The sequence below is a fragment of the Exophiala bonariae genome (assembly GCF_035927105.1).
Source record: "Exophiala bonariae strain CCFEE 5792 chromosome Unknown scaffold_12, whole genome shotgun sequence".
NCBI classification, from domain to species: Eukaryota; Fungi; Ascomycota; class Eurotiomycetes; order Chaetothyriales; family Herpotrichiellaceae; genus Exophiala; species Exophiala bonariae.
This window is the reverse complement of record NW_027042487.1, coordinates 365,673-385,279: the sequence shown is the minus strand read 5'-3', so window position 1 is coordinate 385,279 and position 19,607 is coordinate 365,673. Positions and strand designations below refer to the sequence as shown.

Genomic DNA, 19,607 nt, shown 5'->3' with positions numbered 1-19,607 from the left:
TCAGGAATCAGCAACCCTAGGCAAAGCTGAGACCTCCAGTTAGAAGGAGATAGAGTAGCACGGTGCAGTGAGACACTTACGCCATGACTCTTCGACATTCAAGGAAGCGGCGAGCAGATCTCAGGAACGCGTCGATCGACTTTCCCACGGCTGGACATTGGTCCCGCGCAGCTCAGCTCAGCGCAGACGCGTCATTACACGCGTGTGGAGTAACGGGCACGTTCACTCGATTCATAGGATGGCAGGGCGGAAAGTTGTGAGCTGCGCTAGCTAGCTGCCTGTGTAGCGAAGGGCGAGGCGCAGGTAGAGTCATCGAGCTGGTTAACCTGGGACAAGCTACATCAAGTGGGAGAAGCGTGGGAGGCGAACGGCTGCGACTTGGATGTCTTGAGTGTGCGCAAGGTACAAGGGTCTGAAAGGAGGCAGAACAAACTTGTGACTGCGTGTAGTGAGATCTAGGTGGCTGCAAGGCAACATCTGGCAAGAATTGAGGAATCGAGAGTTCCCCCGTCACACTGATCGAGTCAATATGTCCGAAAAAGAGAGCACAAGGCAGAAGAAAGACACTGTCGCGGAAGGGCTTCTTTTTTGCTGTTCGAAAGAACATTGATGAATTTTGCTATGGAAGTCAATTTGTCCAGTTGGAAATCTATGAAGCTATTTACAGGCACGACCCCATTTCCATACCAGCCGCTATTCAACTTGGAATATGCGGAGGAGAATTGATGTTCGAGCGAGCTGGGGTGACAGATATCCTGCAACAAAAGAGCCCAGAAACATCCAGAGGCTTATTTCCTCGCTTTGCGAGATGTTCCGGAGCAGTTCTTGTTCGGTGGCTGCGGTCGGGAAATCTAGAGAGACGGCGATGGTCTTGCAGATTTGGCGATCGTGTGTTGTTTCTTCTAGATAAAGTACTGTTAGTGCTGTGCCTCGAAGAACTTTTACCTCGAGGTGTTCCCATACCTCTCCTTTATTTCTTTCTGACCCATTACTAATGATACCATCCCCCTCTAATCCGTGATGAAAGTGTCTCGTTTGTTCTTGAGGTATCCATTGCTTGCAGGTGCTCCAATCGTTTCGTTGGCGTATTCATAATCGTCCAGGTGATCAACATTTATGGGAGTGCAGCTTTGACAAGTTCGTGTTTGTGGAGGAGCCTGAAAAAAAGGATACTTCCGGCTTTGCTGAATTGAAGACCAGGCTTTTATTCAGTCTGTTCCTGGACTGGCGGATCAGGCACGTATCGGAGATCATAGGGATTGGTCGGAGGCTTCCAAGAACGGAGAGAGATCAATGGGAAAATGGTGGGCCCATTCAAAGCAGCGTTCGGCATATTATTGGGTAGAGGATCAGTTTCCAATCGATCTGGTTTAAACCAATTAGTCCTGGACTTCCACTTTCGACCGGAATCATTGCTTACCGATGAATGGCGAGTATTCTTCCAGACGCTCGGCACCGTAGGCGGGAATATCAAGTCGAAGAGCGAGGTCCTTCTTTCGTTAGCATATATTTGTGGAATCATTCGACTGAATTACCTTGCGAAACGGATTTGGGGTGTAGACGACCTGTATGAATTCTTAGCTCAGACGATCAAGGGATTTGCGACTTGCAGCAGCTTACAGCTTCGCTTTGCTGGACAAGATTGATGTCGGGCATTTCCCCCTCAGCCTCCGGATCATCCTGCACTGTCATTAGCCAGATTACATCAGGTGCGAAGACAACAACAAACCATGTCCATCATCATTAACTTCGTACTTGCAGCTTGATCGACCTTCGGAGGATCTGGGTGCTTTACAGGCAGTTAGAGTTTTGATGGAGGTGAAAGGCATCGTGAATTCCCACCTGAACAATCCAGCGGTGCACATTTGCTTCTTCGCGATTGGCATCTCCCACAATTCTCATTCCTACTGGGGGGATGAGCTGAAACGCCGACTTAGGAGCCGTCTGCCTAGGATCCTCATTGACCGTCTTCGGTACTCCGGGAGCCTTATTAAGCAAGAAATTCTCCCAGCCTTTTGTCCCTTTCTTGTAACTTGGTTGTGCGTCTGATTCACAATTGAAATGCTTCATATCACGTTGCAGACTGGACAGGAGATGCTCCTTGACGGCTTCAACGAATTGCAAACCCGAATCTAAGGCCAACAGAGCGGCGAATCGGACCCTTGCAGAATCAGAGGGAAAAAGTCCTGGATGATGAAAAAGTCTTCGAACTTCCGTTGAAATGAACTGGACACGCAAAGCTTGCTCTTCGAAAGAGATATATTTCGTCAACTTGACTATTGGAGACGCCTTCGCTCGCAGGACCTCAAGGCCTATCGAGAGAAGATATTCCGGACTACAGGTAGTCACAACCTTGCCTTTTGCTGGAGCGTGTCAGCGAAGAACGGAGCAATGCATCTAGAAGCCTACCATCCAGAAGACCTCGGTGCTGAACTTCAAGGAGAACAGGGTGTTCCGCAGTAAGGCGGGCATTGAAGGTGACTTGAGCCATGCCGTCGCTGTTGATTCAAAGATAATGAGATAAACAGAAGTTTGCAGAAGTGTTCCAAACAAAATGCTCAGTATTTGTAGTTCAGTAGAGCTGCAGCGTCCTGCACTTGAGGGGACAATGCATGTGAAGTAGAGTTCTTAGTATTGTTCTTTGCCACTAGTCCCAGCCGCCGCGAAAGCCAGGTGAGGTGGTTGAAAATTCACTACAGCAACTGAAAGTTGTCACTTCCACTTCATCACAATTGCTAACGTTCTCCATTCGTCAAAGTTCTTCTTTCTTTCTCCCCATACAATTTGTGCAAACGAAAGATCTCTTTCTTCTTCGAGTTCGTTGATACAATTCTCAAACCTCTAAGACCTCTGTCTCACATACCAACCCCTTTTCTCGGAAGTCCGAGCGCCCACCAATCTTGTATCGCCGAAAGCAAAATGGCTTCTGACAAAGAGTTCTTCGTGGCGGCATTTGAGACCATCCTTCGCAACGTCAACCCAGCTCAGCTAAGCATCATCAGCGAGTCTCTTGCTGAAGCTTGCGTGAAGGCTTCGCGAGAGACTATCGCCAATGCCATGGGCTCAGAGCCAGTGAGAAAAGTGATCGATCAGCAAGCTGAGCCAGAAGAACCTCCTCTCACCAAAACCATCAGTCGTGTCCACAAGCGTCGTGAGTCCACTACCGGCAGCAAGCGTGTGGTGAACGGCTTCATCTGCTTTCGCGGTAAGTTCTCGTCACTCAGTCCATGCTTTCTTTCATACTTTACTGATGTATGTTAGCTTACTACTGTTCCCTGTTTGATGGTCTGGCTCAGAAACTCAAGTCTGGTCTCCTCCGACAGATGTGGGGCAAAGAGTCTCGACGCAACATCTTTGGTCTTCTGGGCCGCGCCTTTTCCGATCTCCGGGACCACCACGCTGAAGTTGTGACCATGGAGCGTTTTCTGGTAGTTGCTGCTATAGCTGTTCCCTTGGTTCCAGCCGCTGAATACCTTGTCATGATGGGTTGGGTGCCTGAGCCTATTCTGCAAGAGGATGGAGAGATGGTGCTTCAACGTGATTTGAAGTTCAACGTTGACATTGTCAATACTCAGTATCCGCCTCAAACTCGACTCTCGGTCGCGGATATTGTGGAGCATTGCTATGCACATGGCTTCCTGGATCGTGCATCTCGCAGACGACCAGCCCCCACCGATGCAGACCGTCGCCCACAGGGTGGATCTGTCAACATGGCAGTCGCAGCTGCACCTCCTCAGCAATGTTTTTCACTTCAAGTTAGTCAACGTTCGGCAACAGTAAGTACCAAGTCATCGCCATCGCACCTTTACTCTAGCTTACCACTCATGCAGATTGACGAGGAGATTCAACATGTTGTTCGCCGAGCCGAGAGCACCGCATCGAGCAGCACTGGAACGCCAGCCAGCAATACCACAGACAGTGGCCTCAGAGACAGCAACGGCTACCTCACCATTGATGCAGTGACAGCTGACCAACAAGCCACGTATGAACAGCTCGAGATCGGCTACCACTTCCATCCCAGAATGGCTCCAGTCCTCGGTTTTGATCCTCGCATCGTCCAGGACGATTTCGATCCGTTCGACCTTGACCTCAGTGGCTACATCGACTTCGACTCCGAGGAGAAGAAGTGAGCCAGAAAGGAGAGTCAATAGTCAAAGACCCAGACTTCGATAAAGAGCAGAATTTACAAATGGCACAAGTCTGAGGGCAAGGACAGTGATCTTGAATCCATGTCTGGACCTTCATTTGTCCATGTCGGACTTGCGGCTCCTGCAGTGTCGAACATTTGATGAGAGCAAGCAACAAGATTGTTCTCAACAATGCCTCTTTGCTATCACAATCAGTCATGAGCTATACAACCATTACCACCCACAAATTCGTGCTCGCTTCATATTACCTTCTCAGCCTAGAAGCCAGCATTCATGAAAAGCATGGTGGCTCTGTCTGCCTCCCACTGCACCCAAATGAACAGGAGGAGCTTAATCTTACTCTCCAATGCCCCCATACGCCCCCAAGAAGAAAAAGCAAAACAACCAAAAACAGCATCGAGTTTCTCATTTCAGCCCATTCCAAGCGCAACATAAAAAGTAATAAAAAACCAAAAAAAGATCACACACTCCGCATTGGCGAACCAGGTCAGAAAGCCCGATCAGATTCATTGGGCAGACAGTAGGAACAACAGGATAATGGTAATGGGGCAGGTCAAACATCGGAGGCAATGCACTATCAGCACAGCAATGATTGAACAGCCAAGGCAATCCACGGAATTGATGGGTGAGGATGGATGATGGATGGATGGAGGTCTCAAGAAACTTTTCTCTCGCTTGTTCAAGGTTTCCTCTCGCCTAACTTCCCATCCAGTGGCAGAGCTTGCAGCTGGATCCAGTGGAGTCTATTCAGCGGGCTTGGGAGGCTTGGACTTGTGGGGATGGGGGGCGGTTGTTCACATCTCGAACTCCAGACTCGGAAGGATACATCCACCAGGCACTGCACAATGCACAGAAGAGGACACTGCTTATCAGTAGATACCTCAAGTAGCATGGCATAGCTAGTTCCATAGCACACCGCATTAATTCGACTGCACATGCGAAGAATATTGAAATTGAAGAACACAACCAAGACTTCCTCCCACTTCCTGTGACATGCAGCCTACGTGTAACTCGGTACTCGAATTCAGTGCAGGCGCCTACGCCTGGCCAACACCCCGAGAACACTCCATCTCATCGTTCAGCCCAAGCGTCGGAGTTGGGGACAATCGACTGCAGTGGGTAGCGGTAAGCTGCATGCTGCACGCTTGCAATTAAGTGCAGCCGACGCTACGTGCCAAAGCAAAAATCAATCGGGCAAGACTGTCTAGCCTGCAGTTGACGAAGGAGCATTAAGTACATATCTACCTAGGTAGGTAGGTAGAATGCCCATTCTTGTCTTCCAAGGCCACCCAGTTTGTCAGTTTACCTACCAACCTAGGTAGGTAGTCAGGCACTCGGTTCAGTTGGCCCGCATTGTTCATCAGCCCCATCCGCCAGGCATTGTTCTTCACTCGAGGTCTCCTCCCTCTTCAATTCACTGCACACTGCACACTATACCGAACTGCACGATACCAGCTCATTTGCTTTCTACCGCCTGTCCGCACTGTACTTGCCGTGGTGTTCGTTCCGGCACAGCTTTAATTGAAGGCCCTTCCACACCTACCCCCCTTAGTTACAAATAAAGCGAGCGACACCTCTAGTCGAAACCTCTGTCGGGTGCTGGTCGCCCAGCTGCCGGGAGAGAAATGTTCACGCTCACATTCAATTGTTTGCTACTGTACCGAGTACAGCATACCCCGTACTACTCGGTACCTTGCTTTTAGGATGCGTTTGCAAGGAATCGAAACACGGACAAGATAAGATTCGACACAACAACGACTTCAAAGGCCGAGACTAGGTAGGTAGGTAGGTAGGTATCCTTTTCCATCATTACTTACATATAAGCATACCTACACATTCAGTTTTCGCTCCCCCAGCCGTGTCTCCTCAGACTCGTATGAAGTATCACATCTCATACGCTCTTCTCTCGCACTCAATTTTCCATTGTGTCACTCATATGGGGAAGTATACAAATTTAATCATCGCGGTACGAGATCTTCCGCATTTCACTGAGACGGCCGTTTGCGGCGTCGAGGGCGTTGCGAAGCTGGAGGATTTCGACCTGTTGATGCAAGAAAGCGCGTGGTTAGTTGACTTATATGAAGACGGGATGGATGGGGATGGTGGAATAGAACATAATAAATTAGGGGCCATGGTTGATGGTACAAATACAAGGGAAGTGAATGGGTGAGATAGACCAGTTCGTAGAGTGAAAATAAGGATCACATACCTGCTGCTCCATCTCGCGGACCTTGAACTCATGGGGATTAAGCGTCGCATAGTCGACGGCATCGCCATCGTCCTTCTGGCGCTGCTTGATGATATCCTGGACTTGGCGGACGAGGCTGCGACACGCCGCGCCAACAGCACGCGAAGCCTGCTCCAGACGATCTTGGGTCTTGGACATGAAGCTGGCTTTCACGCGGGATGCGGCCACCAGTTGGGCTGTCGATGCCGCCACATCGTTGGACGCCACGATCAGCTGTTCCGGGCTGTTACGGCCAGATATGACGCCGTCAGCGGTTTCGATCAGCGTATTTGTCGAGGTGGCTACGGCTTTGGCGGCTGAGATGAGGCCTTCAGTCCAGCGGTTGTTCTTCTTGTAGAAGGCTGTGCGTGAACTAGAGCCTCGGCCTTCTTTGACGATTTCGTTCTGCGAGTCTGTTGCTGCTTTAATCAGTGCGGCGATGGCGGTTGTGACGGCCAGTGCAGCTTCGAGGATTGCATCATTGATCTTGAGTTCGTATGTCGAGTAGCCATCGCGAGGTTTGTTCTTCAACTTAGCGAGACGCGCTGCGGCAGCTTCGATTGCGTTGGCAGCCTTGGTCAGTTCCGAGTCCACAAGATCACCCAGATCACCAGAGGTGGTGAGTTTGCTGCCCTTGGGTGCGAATGCATCGGCCAATTTCGATAATCGTTGCAATTTCATCAGTACATCGTGATTGCTGTTGATCACGACATCGCTCTTCTGCATAGGTTCCAGTCCCTCCAGGCGGAAAGATTGCAGACTGCGGAAGAAATTGATGGTCGCTAATGCGGATTGGCGGGCGGAATTGATCAATTCATCTCCTTTCTTGTCTTCCGTCGCGAATCGCGTCAAACCTTTGGTATTAGACAAGACATCAGCAATTGAGGCAGCAAAGACAGATACTGTTCTGATGATATCGGCATGAGGACTGTTGGGACCATCTGCAACAAAGTTGTTGAAAGCCGTAGAAAACTCTGTCGCGCTAGCAGAGGCTTTTTCAATCTGAGACAGCACATAAGGAGCAGTGGCATTCTGATTACCGGCTTGCATGGGCGAGTCGAGTTCATACATGGCATCATCCACTCGCTGCACTCCACTTTGAAGAACTGAATCAATAATGTCGTTGATTTTCGTGATGTTGCTGTTAATGACCTCGTCAATGGCACCGTCAAGAGCACCATCAGCTTCACCGCCACCAAGCTTGAGTTCTTCGAGCTCTTCCAGGGCTTGCTCCATGCCAGACTTATAGATCTCAATTTCGTCATCTTTCTCACGCAGGGCTGCTTCATGGTCGAAGTTCCGTTCCCCATGCTTGGATCGGATCTCATCGAGTTGCCTTGTCTTGGACCGCACGGCTTCTTCAAGATCGGCCATCTCACGATTATATTTTGTCAACATGGATGAGAGCTCGGATCCCTTTGCTTTTTCGGCATTCTCTGCTCTTTCTAGAGCGAATCGTAGCTCTCGCTTTAACTTCTCGAGTTCTTCACGATGTCCACCTTGACTGCGATCTTTTTCATGGAGAGCTCGATCTCGTTCTCGGATCATATCTGCCAATTCCAAATTCTTGGTCTTCATCTCACGTTCGAGGCGTTCTCTCCGTTCGATGGCCTCTTGGGCCGATGCAGCCTTCAATTTCAGGGATTTGGTGGTCTGCAGCAGATCCAGATGTTCCTGTCGCAATTGCGAATATAGTTTGGCCAGGGCTTCATATTTGTTTCGCCACGTGTTGAGCTGTTCTTGAAGAGAAGCAATCTGATCATCTTTGGATTGAGCTTGCAACTGGTAATTATTGTTGAGCTGGTTAAGTTGCTCCTCAAGCGCCTTCATTCTTTGGTCGTATTGTTGTAGCATCAGTTGATCTCTTTCATACTGGGCTCGAGCATTTAGATTCTCTCGTTCCAATTCAGCAAGCCGTCCTTGAGTCTGAGCTGCATATTGATCCCGTAGAAGTTGTTCCTGCGCAAGGCGCTGTTGTTCTGCCTGCATCCTTTGCTGATCCTCGAAGGCGCGCTGCGCTTCCTGTTGAGACAACAACTGTTGCCGTTGCTGTTCCTCCCATTGCTGTTGTAGACGTCTTTGCTCATTTTCATATTCTTCCTGTTGTCTCTGAGCTTCTTTTGACCAGAAATCTTCCATGTCTTTGGGGTCCGGTGTACCATTCTTGGCCACTGGAGATGGCGCCCTTTCAATTTCTTTGGCAGGACGTCTTGGTAAGGCAGGCTTTTCTTCGTCTTCGGCGAGGAGATTAGGAGGATCTTGGGGAAGTTTCGGGACGGTGATGAGGGAGGTCAGATATCGCAGGTTAGAACATTCGTAATAGAACTTGACCAAGCGATAATGCTGGCCGTCGTATCGGGTGCGCAAGGGTTCGAGAGCTTCATCATCACCAGTAGTCGTGTGCATTGCTCGAAGCATGCTAGTGATGAACTTGTAGATACCATAACTTTCCTGAACCAGTGGGACGAGAGCAGCTATCCTACATTCGTTGTTGGCGCCTCCACGGAAATGAGAGAAGATCAATTTCTGGAAAGTGTCAATCTGATCTTGCAAAGTCATGAGATCAGAGATGGTCTCATAACCTTCATTGGGGTCGTTAATGGACTTCAAGCTGATGTACTCTTCATACTCGAACAAGCCATTGAACTCTGGATGCTGACGATGGAAGGCTAGTTTGGCGAGCAGGAAGAAGACATATTCTCTGATGAGAGGACCGTAACCACGAAGTCCCTCGCCATTGACACCTCTTGCCACAGTCTCTACCCAATTGACATTCTGTTGCGCCTCTTTCACGGTGACAGGATGGCCTTCTTGTAGAACCTTGTGGACGGTAATGAGGGCTTTGAAGGATTGGACTTCATCGGCGAGGATAGGTTGGATTTTGAGGCCGGCCCAGAAGGATTGAGAGGACTTGTGATCCCAAGTGTAGACGATGCAGCTTCGGACGTGCTTACGTTTGGGAGCGGTCTCCTCGATGCTGGTGGCTTTACGGATGTTGATGGCCAGGTCGGTTTCAGATTTGGACATGTTGACATTCCGGCCAGTGCCGTCGTTATGATTAGCGTAGGCCATGTTGGATTGAGAGTGTGGGTGGGAAGTGGTGTCTACTTCGGTTCTTCCAAACCCGTCGTAGACAGCATCTGCTCGTGTTTTTCTCCTGCCCACTGGAGACGAGGGACCAAAGTACGCCAGGATGACGGATGTTTCTGGAAATCGGAGGGAATTAAGGCTTGAATTACAGTTTCGCAGGACTGGGCTGGACTGGAGTCTGGCTGTGCAGGGTGGTGGCACGTATGCAGATGGCGAAACGGGTAGAGTTGTGGAACCTGGATTGGTGACTGGTAACTGGAGCTGGGACCTGAACTTGGATGCTGTCAAAGTGTCACTGACATAATAATGGGCGTAGGGCAGGCAGACGAATTCTCCTTGACCCGCTTATGGTGAGGGAGAGGTAATCGAGGAGCGAGTAACAGGAGATGCAGCTTGGAGGTGTGCAACGGGATGGACCAGTGGTGGCTGCTGATTCAATCCACATTAAACGAGGCCAATCCTTGCCAGTTTCTCAGTCTCCAAGGTCAGAAGCCCAGCATTGAACGCGCAGCGCAGGTAAAACATTGATCGTGGTGACGAAGGGCGGCCTGCAGCCAACGGCGGGCTTTGGCCACCACGACGAGATTAATGCTTAGGCGGTTACGGAGTACCTAGCAGATACCCTGTCATCGGGGCTCTTAGGGCTCCCGGGCGTGCTAACTTACTAACTTGAAAGCGCCTAAGATTTCCCTCTAGGCCTGAATACGTCAGCCGCAGCCTTCCGCTTGCCGGGGAAGCCGTCGCTCACAATCTCAGGTAAATTATCCACTGCTTTTGGAGGTGTTTTCCCCATGATGCTTCACGCTTTGCATTAGAGCTATCACGTCCAAAAGCATTTGTGAGCTCGAGAATTGGGCTTACAACCGTCGCGCGCATACGGAAATGCTATGAAGATCCCACCTGAGGTGTGCACGACATCAATTTGTTTTGCTACTGTATGTCTCTCATGGTGCACGAGTCAATAGCAAGCTCTCTTCCATTTGGCTTATCATTTGGCTTGTATTATTTAGGTGGTCACAGACATGCAACTGTCACCTATGTATACATGCCAATCTCCTGCCTATCTAATTCCTGGTCCTGATTCTCTCGTAAGTCGTCGTCCTCGTAATTGGGAGGACTATCTCTGTCTCGTGCTGGTAACGGTGGCGGCGTAGAATGTCTATCATTCCCTGCTGGTTCTCCATGCCCGAAGAAATCATCATGATGCTCATCCTGGCCCGGTGCTGGACTCGTTGGCGCTGACTCCATAGGCGCCTCAACCACCAATACCTCACTTTCAGCATCTCCATCCTGCAACATTGAACTTTGCCTTCTTCTTCGGTCGGGAAGAGTCGGCGGTCTGGGTGACGATCTTGCGGGAGATGGCTCTCCCTGAATGCTACTATCTGGTCGTTGAGGGAGTAGAGGCGGAGGTACCGCTTTCCGCTTTGGCAATGAAAAGGTGTTGTTCTTGATTGGTTTCTCTGGTGGAGGTAAAGGTATACCTGGAGGTGGTAATGGCCGTCCACGACCCATTGGCTCTCTTGGAATTGTTGCGGGACTGTCTATACCTGTCTCTGACGTCCCGCCCTCCGCGAGTGCTTGTGACTCGCGTTGTTTGTTTCTTGCAAGTACTCCCCAAGACCATCTTTGTGCCGCGACACTTGCTGCAGTAATCGACGCCATCGCTTGCTTCCTATCTGCTGTGGTCAAGGATCTCGCTGCCTGTGCAAACCCTTTAGGTTTATTACTCTCTTGCGAAGAGCGTGATCCGTCACGTTTCAGATCAGTCTGGTTGGTAGAATTGAATGACGCTGTACTCATTGTGGTCGGGGTACGGGCTATGGGCGAATCCGCAAAATTGGAGCTTTGCAGCTCGGATTGCTGTGCACTGCCATCATTCGAACCCTTGGAGCCAACACTTCCAGTCCGTTCTTTCATCACACTAGCCATGGCTGACTCGGTAGGGGGTGATCCTGTCTGAGATCCCGATGGCGACGCGCTTCCCGAACCTGATTTGGAGATGCCCTTCAGAAATGATGCAACACTATCACTTCTTGGTGTTCCTTCGCCGTTTCGAGGTGGCGGGTTCATGTCGGCATGATTACTAGTGATGGTTGGAGTTGCAGCACTCGCAAACGAAGGCGATCGCATAAGTCTCGGTGTGGGTGGATCTGGTTTCTCTGCTGGTTCGCTACTCTTCAGTCCTAGTATCTCGCTGAAGGATGATGTAGATTTTCGGGCTGAATTGGACTTTGCCAGTCCTTTGGTGTCGGCCAAAGCAGGCATACTTAGAATCCGTTCGTCCTTGGACATATCCGCAGGAGTAGTTGTCCCAGACAATCCAGCTTCAGCAGCATCCTCCGGTTCTTCATTGGGGATATCAGTCGATGCCGCTGACACCGGATCCTTCTTCCAAATCCCACCGCGATATCTTTCGTGGCTTGTATCATGAAAAGGCATATCGTCCCAGAAAGGCAGCACAATCGTTTCAGCAATGACCTCCCGAATCCGGCTTTCAATGGCTCGCAGAATGACGTTGTAGGTGATTTGTCGCGTACTGACAATAGATTCCAATGCCAAATCCATTTGAGGCATTTTTTCAAATGTAAACCATAGGCGGTTACTTGGAGCGGGTTTGAATCTGAGCAACACATGTCCTTCAAGCTTTTTGCATGTGGCGGCCAACACCATGTCCACTTCACGTGGCTTGAACCGTGTTCCAAGTTCTATGCGTGCAGTAGCCGCGATCTCAATTCTGAACATGCCTGTGTAGTTGACATCTGCCTCAGCTGTACAGTCTCCATTCACAGTCAAATCTTTAAGTCGTGGGTTCGTAATAAATGGAGCTGAATTTCCCAGATCAATCTTCCTCAAAGCTAATTTGGTGATAAAGTTGGGCTTTTTGACTCGCGAAATCTTCTTGGTGAGTTTGGTCCGGATAAAACGTTCCAGGTCGGGCGTCCGATACATAGCCAAAAACATACGCCCAATGAACGCATTGAGCCATCTTGTTTGTAAATGCTCCTCTGAAGAGTGAAGCTTCTGTACCAACATGACAATATGCTTAACATCGAAATCTTGTGGGATAGGAACATCTTCATGATCGCTCTTTTCCAGGTTTTTGAGAAGAGCAAAGTAGAAGTCCTCTTTCTCCGACAGATTCTCACTGAAGAAGAAAAAGGGTAATGAGTTGGTCTTATCGCCTGCTCGGGTTCGTTTGCGGGTCAATCGAATAGCATTGCGTTTGATCCAGATCTCGCCCTCGGGGATGTCCTCTCCGCCACCGTAGATATCAACATCGTGATATTCGAGCGAAATGACGTATCGGACTTCCAATTGTTGGATATCATCATACAACATGAGATGACCGTGCCTGAACCATGGTTAGACATAAAACCGCCACAGCTCAGACCATGAAAGGCACAACATACCTCAGAACCACATAAAAGACATTGTTGCTTCTCTTCACACTCTTTCCAGTAGCATCCTTATTCGGCTCAATTGTAGGCTTTTGCGATCTATCAAATATGCTTCTGTACATAGTTTGATACACACTCGGAGATTCTTGAGCCACAACCTCACCCGCTGGAGTCAGCCTCTCAGGAGGTTTCCCATTGACGCCTCCAGGAACATATTCGCGACAGACGGCAAAATATCCTGCAGCTACATCGGAATCATGCTTGCGGTGGAACTTCTCTGCTAGATCGTCGGTGGCGGACTTGAGGGCAGACTTATCATCTTCGGAGCGAGAAAGTTGCGCAGGATCGTCAGCTATGCTATCCGTCGAGATACTGTCCTTGGCTGGAGGGAGGGTATAGTAGGCATGGGCGAGGACGAGGATGATCAGTAATGGAAGGAACGTAATTCCACCCAGGACGTAAACGAAGAGGAACCATCTAAGAGGACCCATCTGTTAGCACCGCATCGAGAGGTAATTAGCGGTGCGCATAAGATCCGCGACCGCACGAGTAGAGGAGACAGAGAGACGAGAGTAAATTCCGTTGAGCAGGATCCCGATGATGTTGTGCTGAAGTGGTTGGTGGAAGTCACTTCAAAGGACTGTGTATCTAGAATCTGGCAATTGGAACCAAAGCCTGCGGAGTTCAAGTCGGTCGCTCCTCCCCCGCGACTGTGGGCATCATTGGCAACGCAGTGGAGTGGGCGATCCTCCGGGCACCAAGCATGACGTCGAGACGCACCGCCTTTCAACTAAAATCAAGCTTAGCGGTCCAACTAGCAGCGGGGTGACAGTCACCCAACAGTTAAACCACGCCTAACGAGGGACTAAGTACGAGGTGCCCAGCGCCGGCCTAACATCGACTCCAGTTAAATCAAGAGAACATGTCACGCACTAAATACCTAATGCAAGAAACGCACAAAAGAATACCTCACATAACAGGATAGCGACCAGGACTGGACATCATGATTAGCACTAAATATGAGTATGAGATGTTTTACAACTCTAGTCATACCCTATCCTACCTAGGTATCTTACACAGGATGATTCCAGGGGGTATCGTAAACAACCAGCCACCTATAGCCTCGCCCAGCCTTATTCGCCCCCATTATGCAATGCATCATCAATCAACACTCGTAACAATCGAACAATCCATTAAGCACCCAAGTGAGTATCCTCACCAAGCCAAATCATCATTCCCCTCCTGCTTCATCTCCAGACTTCTCAACACAGGCATCACGACCGCATGCTCATTTGCAACCGCCGCCTTCTGTCGCGTCCGCGAGTAAAACACTGGACAATCTTTACTATCACAACGAATCTCCTCGTTCCAGCCCAGCCCAGAGCACGATCGACACACTTTGGCCATCTGCGCAGCCTTGCGCTCCGCTCTGATCAGCCGTGATCGTAGTTCCACAATACTGCGAGGACCCTGTTGGAAGCAATTGTTGCAGATTGGGGATTCGCTGTCCAAAGACTGGCGACAAACCAAGCACGTTGACGACTTCATGTACGATTCTAGTGTCTTCTTCGAAGGTCCACCGATTTCTCTCCCCTCTGTAGCGGGCCCAGCTTCAACCCTCCGGATGCGCTGATACTTGGGCATCTCATCGTACCATTGACGCACATTAGCCCCCACGAGGTTGAAGATTCGCTCCAGCGGCGGGATCAAATTCTTGGAAATATAGTATTCCGCATCTAGATCCGAGTGTGCATCGTTGAGCAAGACATCCGGCGCCACACAGCGGTCAATCAGCCTGGCTCCGGGACCGCCTGTGACCACCACATATGGTACTCGCTCTCCGTATTGTGGCTCGAGCCGTGGGTCTTCCAGCATACGTCGCGCACTGATGAGTGCTCCTGGCGGAGGGGGTCCTTTGTCACTGTACGTCCCTAATTTGACCTCTCGAGCAAAACAGAAATCTTGAATCGAAACTCGGCCCTGCATGATTTTTGCACACTGTGCCTGGAAGAAACTCTTGACCTGACTGAGATTAGAGGTGCGGAACAGAATCTTTAGCGCCGTTTCCTCAATCTTTTGTTCTGCAGGTGTACCGTCTCGACGCACGGTCTCTATCCCTTTCGCATCGAAATCAGGCACCGTCTGTGTCCGACTCTCGTATTTGAAGCCGACATACCGTTTTTTCGCGAGGAGCACACAAGGATGATAGACCTTCTCGAACTTCAGCTTGACAGGTCGAGGATTCATCTTGGTAATTGTTGCCGCAATGTCTTCTCCAATATCAAATGCTTGCTCACGGGTCCGACCTTTCAAATATACGAACAGACTGTCGGTATCTCCGTACACGACTTCCGCACCCCATTTCTCTACGGAGTGAATGAACGCGATAGCCTTTTCCAGTGTCTCCCGCCCTGTTTGAACAATACTGTCGGCAATCTCAGAGCACGGCATTCTTCCGGAGAAAGATGCTGATGTATAACCGTACGTGACGTTCGCAATGAGTTTGAGTGCAAGTTGTCTGTTGTTCAATAATCTCTGCAAGACTTTGTCATCCTTGTCCACTTTCATGCCACTCTTGACCATGACTCTCGTCTCCAGAATCTCGCTGAGCATTTTCGCGAGCAGTGACTTTCTGATTTCGGTCTTGGCGTACATGATGCCATTGGGAGCGACGTTGATGTAGTCCTTTAGCAGCTCAATCAGTCGTTGTTCTCGCCGATAATCCGAGAATCCCATCTTGTTGGTCCCTCTCCAGTTAACGACCCTTCCCAGGAATGTTGAATAACAATAATTGTAGGCGATCATTACACTTGGATAGAGCGATTGAAAGTCAAGGACCAGAAGTGGACTCGTGTAGAAGTCACTCTGTGGTTCCATGACCAGAGGCAAACACTCCAGGGCATTCTGACCACCAACTTGTCTCCTACTAGGAGACACAAGCATGAAATTCTCCGGTTTGGCAATTCGGAACATGAGCGACTCTACCTTGAACTGTGAGCCTCGAGAGATCACAGAAAACCAGTCCACACCCAAGAGTCGAGCTTGTTCACTTGTCCTGGGAATCAGTTCATTGGCTTCGAGGATCTCAATGTCCAGCTGCACCCGCGTGCTGAAGTATTCCACCACTTTGGCGAGGTCTCTTGGGTTCTTGCTTTTGTACCAATTCGTCAGATCACGAAAGGAGTAATGCGGAATTCTCTGGTGAAGCAGGTGGTAGACCACGTTCTCCATCGTGTACTGGAGCAGATTAAGCTCCCCACGCATTGCCCGCCAGATGTTGATTGTATGCCGACCCGTGACTCGAATCGTGGACGTGTGATTGAATCCCCAGCGGTCATCGTCCTTCCCAAACCTCCCATGTGATTGAGATTTCATTCTTGAGATTTCATCACACAGATTGAGATCATACTTTATTCTTGCACGTTCAATGAGAAATCCCCAAGAGTTATTGTGGACCTCATAGCCTGTAAGGATGTCTGGGTCATGATACCGGACGATATCGACCAGTCTCGTGAGGACGTCAAGTTCACTTGATTCTTCCTCGACATCGAAATGAACATTGCGTCCGATCATTTTGGCTGTATGTGGTTCATCTGCCACGGCCAATATTCCCATGTGTAAGCCAGCCCTAATGCCGTTGCTTTCAAGGTCTTCGTCGTCTGTCTGTAGGCACCAGAAGATACAAGCAACAGCGTCTTCGTCAGGATTGTGTGCAAGAGCCCCTCGCGTGTTCACGTGGACTTCGAGAGCCATCGTGCTCATATACTGTGTCTCGTGCTGCACACTAGTACTTGATTGTTTTTGGGTGTACTTGAAGCCATGTTTCCCTTTCTGAGTAGGTCCATCGATTTGCGAATGCTTCTTTGTCTGTGTACTCGGCTTTACTGGAGCGGAAACCGCCAAATTCTCGTTACTCTCGTATTCTCCAAGCCATGCTTCCACATCTACCTTTCGTGGCGGTGATTGAGCAATACTCCATTGTGAAATCGTGCATCGTTTCCTCCTCTGATTGTCTCTCGTCTGCTCGGCAGTCTGATCGAGTAGTATGGCAGGTTTCCGGCCGAATGTTGCCAGAGACGATCCTGAAGGATCAAAGTCCGGGAGAAATGGCACAGTCGTACTTTCGAGTTTGAACTCTCGCCCAGCATATTGTCTGGCTAGTTCTGGTACATCCTCTTCATTACTATAGTAAGCATCCTGGTAGATTACATCCGGCAAACCTTCTTGCCACATCGTTGAATCGACCTCCTTGAAACTGGGCGCTCGAGCTTGATAGACTTCTAATGAACAAGTAGGCTTACTCGAAACCAAGCCTTTAAGCATAAAGTTCTGGGACAGACCGAAGGTGCTGCTTTTTCCAGTCGTTGAGGGAAGGATAGTCTGTTGTGATATTGACACTCCGCTTTTGGCTGGAGTTTTGGGCTCGTAAGGTAGAGTCACGGTCTTGTCGAGAGAGGCTTGTGATAGGTTCTGAGATGGTGAGCTTCTCTGGCTGAGACGCAAAATCGTGTTAGGATCATGGGGGTTTTTGACGGCGGGAAACGCAAGGGTGGATTGTTGTGACGAGGCTGGTGGAGCGTTACTTTCATTTGCGAGGTCTCTGAGTACAGCGGTCTGCTCAGTACTCCGTAGAACTTTCGAAGTAGCAGTGCTTCCGTTCATGAGATGTTTTTCTGAAATTGATGGCTCTGCTGCGCGGAGCAATTCATCAGCATCAGCAGTAAAATCTGGATCATCTTCTGACCCCGAGAATGTCATCTCTGGCAAGAAGTCATCTTCATCGACCAGCTGTTTCCGCCTCTTTCTTGGCTTGAAATCTGGGACTTTTGACTGCCGTGTTCGCTTTGAGCTGGTGCTGTCTTTGAGGTTGTGTTGCAGGTATTCATCTGGGATAGTAAAGGTATCCTGTTCAACATGAATGAAATCGCCAGCAGGTCGGATACCATATTCTGCATATTCCGAAGAACTAATTGGTGTTGTAACTTCACCATTTGTTCCTGGCTGTTTGAGACCATCTTCATTTTCGTTGGCTGTAGCTGTAACTGTGTCTGACGGTGGACTTTCGTCTGAACTTCTGTAGAGACCATTCGCGATATCTTGAGCACGAGATTCGTCGACAAGTATCCGACTCTCGCTCTCGACCGTGAGATCGTTGAGATCGTTGATGCCTGTATTGCGATCTGCATTTGAAGCTCGCGCATCGATCAGCTTTCCAGGGTAAAGATCTTCCACGCTTTCAAGTGCTGTCTTGACATTGTCTTCCAATGCTACGGGCTTCACAAAAGTCTCAAACTGGAGCTCATTTCTATCACTCTGCTCGAACTCTGCCTTGGCGAGTTGGGCTATCTTCTGACGGAACTCTTCCTCATGAATCCACCCACCATCAGAAGTATTCCGAACGTCAGCAGACATAGATATCAGAACTTCGGCAGGGAACGGAGTGCTGTTGGGGTCTTTCAAACCCATTCTGGTCTTCCTCCTGCGAGTTTCATCCTTCCACAATCCTGCCATACTTTGTACCAACTTGGCATCAATCGGAAGTGGGTTGACACGTTCAATGAAATCATGGTGAATTTGCCGAGATTCAACGTTACTACGATTCATGATATCTTTGACATGTACATCAACTTCCAGGGTACAGTGACTCTGTTTAGGAAGTGAAGATTCATCCGAGATATCTTCTGGAGAGATTGATCTGTCATGCCACTGATGCATGGCATTGGTTAAGTCAAAATAGTTCGGGACTGGACCACGAAACTTGACCTTGCAACACTCGATGTAACTACAACCATAAAGATTGTAATCGCACATCCACTGAGCCAGATATTGCATATGACTTTCGTACGGTTGGAGTACTCTTTTCATGACTGCACCTTCGCGCAGGAGATCGGCCAATCTTGTCATGTGCAGCGGATTGAGCAGATATATTTTGAGGTAAAACCTGTATCCGACATGAAAGCCGTAGAAAGGTATAGCTTTGACAAGCGAGATATGTGCGACATAGCGATGTTTTCCTTCGTAGATGTTCTTGCGATAGCTCACAGCCAGAGCATGATCGATAGAAAGTTGCAAAGTTCGAATCGCTACTTCGACATCTTCTGGAAGCAAACTGCCACTATACTCAATGTACGTGTACTGGAGAGCACCATGGATGTGCATCAACACCTTCTGTCCTGTATCGGTTGCGCCAAAGACGCGAATGACCGATATTCGAGGTCGTTCTTTGACATTTTCGCGTGTGGTTCCCAGAGGAAGTGGAGGGTCGAAATCGTCAAGAGGGAGGGCCTGGTAGTGATCGAGACAATTGAGACGAACTCGAAAGGTTTCCATTGCGATCATAGGGATCTTGAATGGATTGGGATGGACGCGTCTTCGTCGTAGTCGAAGCGGCGTCGCTCATGTTGGGATGGCTTCTACCTCGAAGGATGCAGGCAGACCAGTATACTAATTTGGTATGACGCGACATCAGCCCAAAAGTATCTCTTCATCTGGACACATTCACGAATGAGCATCATTTGTCGTTGTTGTTGACGAGATCCATGCGGGACCATTGCGCCGGGATCTCACAAGGCTATGGTATCTTGCATGTGACGTGACGCAAGGCTGAGAATTGCCTCCGCAATTTCATCTCTGTGAACTTCATTCTCAATTTCCGTTCCCCACCAGCACTCACCACAATCTTTACAACCCGTTGATCAACACAGAGACCACATCTTCTCTGTCAATTCCTCTCACCTGCAA

The 19,607-nt window shown here is 49.4% G+C and overlaps 4 protein-coding genes across 4 annotated transcripts; 1 reads left to right on the top strand and 3 right to left on the bottom strand.

Annotated features, from left to right (window-relative positions):
- Nucleotides 1-1,204: 1,204 nt before the first annotated feature.
- Nucleotides 1,205-2,491, bottom strand: LTR84_002141 (uncharacterized protein; the record flags this gene model as incomplete). Its single annotated transcript, XM_064845755.1, has 7 exons — nucleotides 1,205-1,365; nucleotides 1,421-1,490; nucleotides 1,536-1,565; nucleotides 1,621-1,680; nucleotides 1,730-1,789; nucleotides 1,843-2,363; nucleotides 2,410-2,491. 7 exons carry the CDS (start codon nucleotides 2,489-2,491, stop codon nucleotides 1,205-1,207), a joined length of 984 nt encoding a protein of 327 aa, XP_064706609.1.
- Nucleotides 2,492-2,919: 428 nt separating this feature from the next.
- LTR84_002140 (uncharacterized protein) lies at nucleotides 2,920-4,130 on the top strand (the record flags this gene model as incomplete). The annotated part of the gene is made up of 2 exons (XM_064845754.1): nucleotides 2,920-3,205; nucleotides 3,262-4,130. 2 exons carry the CDS (start codon nucleotides 2,920-2,922, stop codon nucleotides 4,128-4,130), a joined length of 1,155 nt encoding a protein of 384 aa, XP_064706608.1.
- Nucleotides 4,131-6,102: 1,972 nt separating this feature from the next.
- LTR84_002139 (uncharacterized protein) lies at nucleotides 6,103-9,447 on the bottom strand (the record flags this gene model as incomplete). The annotated part of the gene is made up of 2 exons (XM_064845753.1): nucleotides 6,103-6,189; nucleotides 6,358-9,447. 2 exons carry the CDS (start codon nucleotides 9,445-9,447, stop codon nucleotides 6,103-6,105), a joined length of 3,177 nt encoding a protein of 1,058 aa, XP_064706607.1.
- Nucleotides 9,448-10,500: 1,053 nt separating this feature from the next.
- LTR84_002138 (uncharacterized protein) lies at nucleotides 10,501-19,196 on the bottom strand (the record flags this gene model as incomplete). The annotated part of the gene is made up of 4 exons (XM_064845752.1): nucleotides 10,501-12,820; nucleotides 12,879-13,343; nucleotides 13,840-13,860; nucleotides 14,086-19,196. The coding sequence occupies 4 exons, from the start codon at nucleotides 19,194-19,196 to the stop codon at nucleotides 10,501-10,503; spliced, it is 7,917 nt and encodes a 2,638-aa protein (XP_064706606.1).
- Between the last annotated feature and the right edge of the window lie 411 nt (nucleotides 19,197-19,607).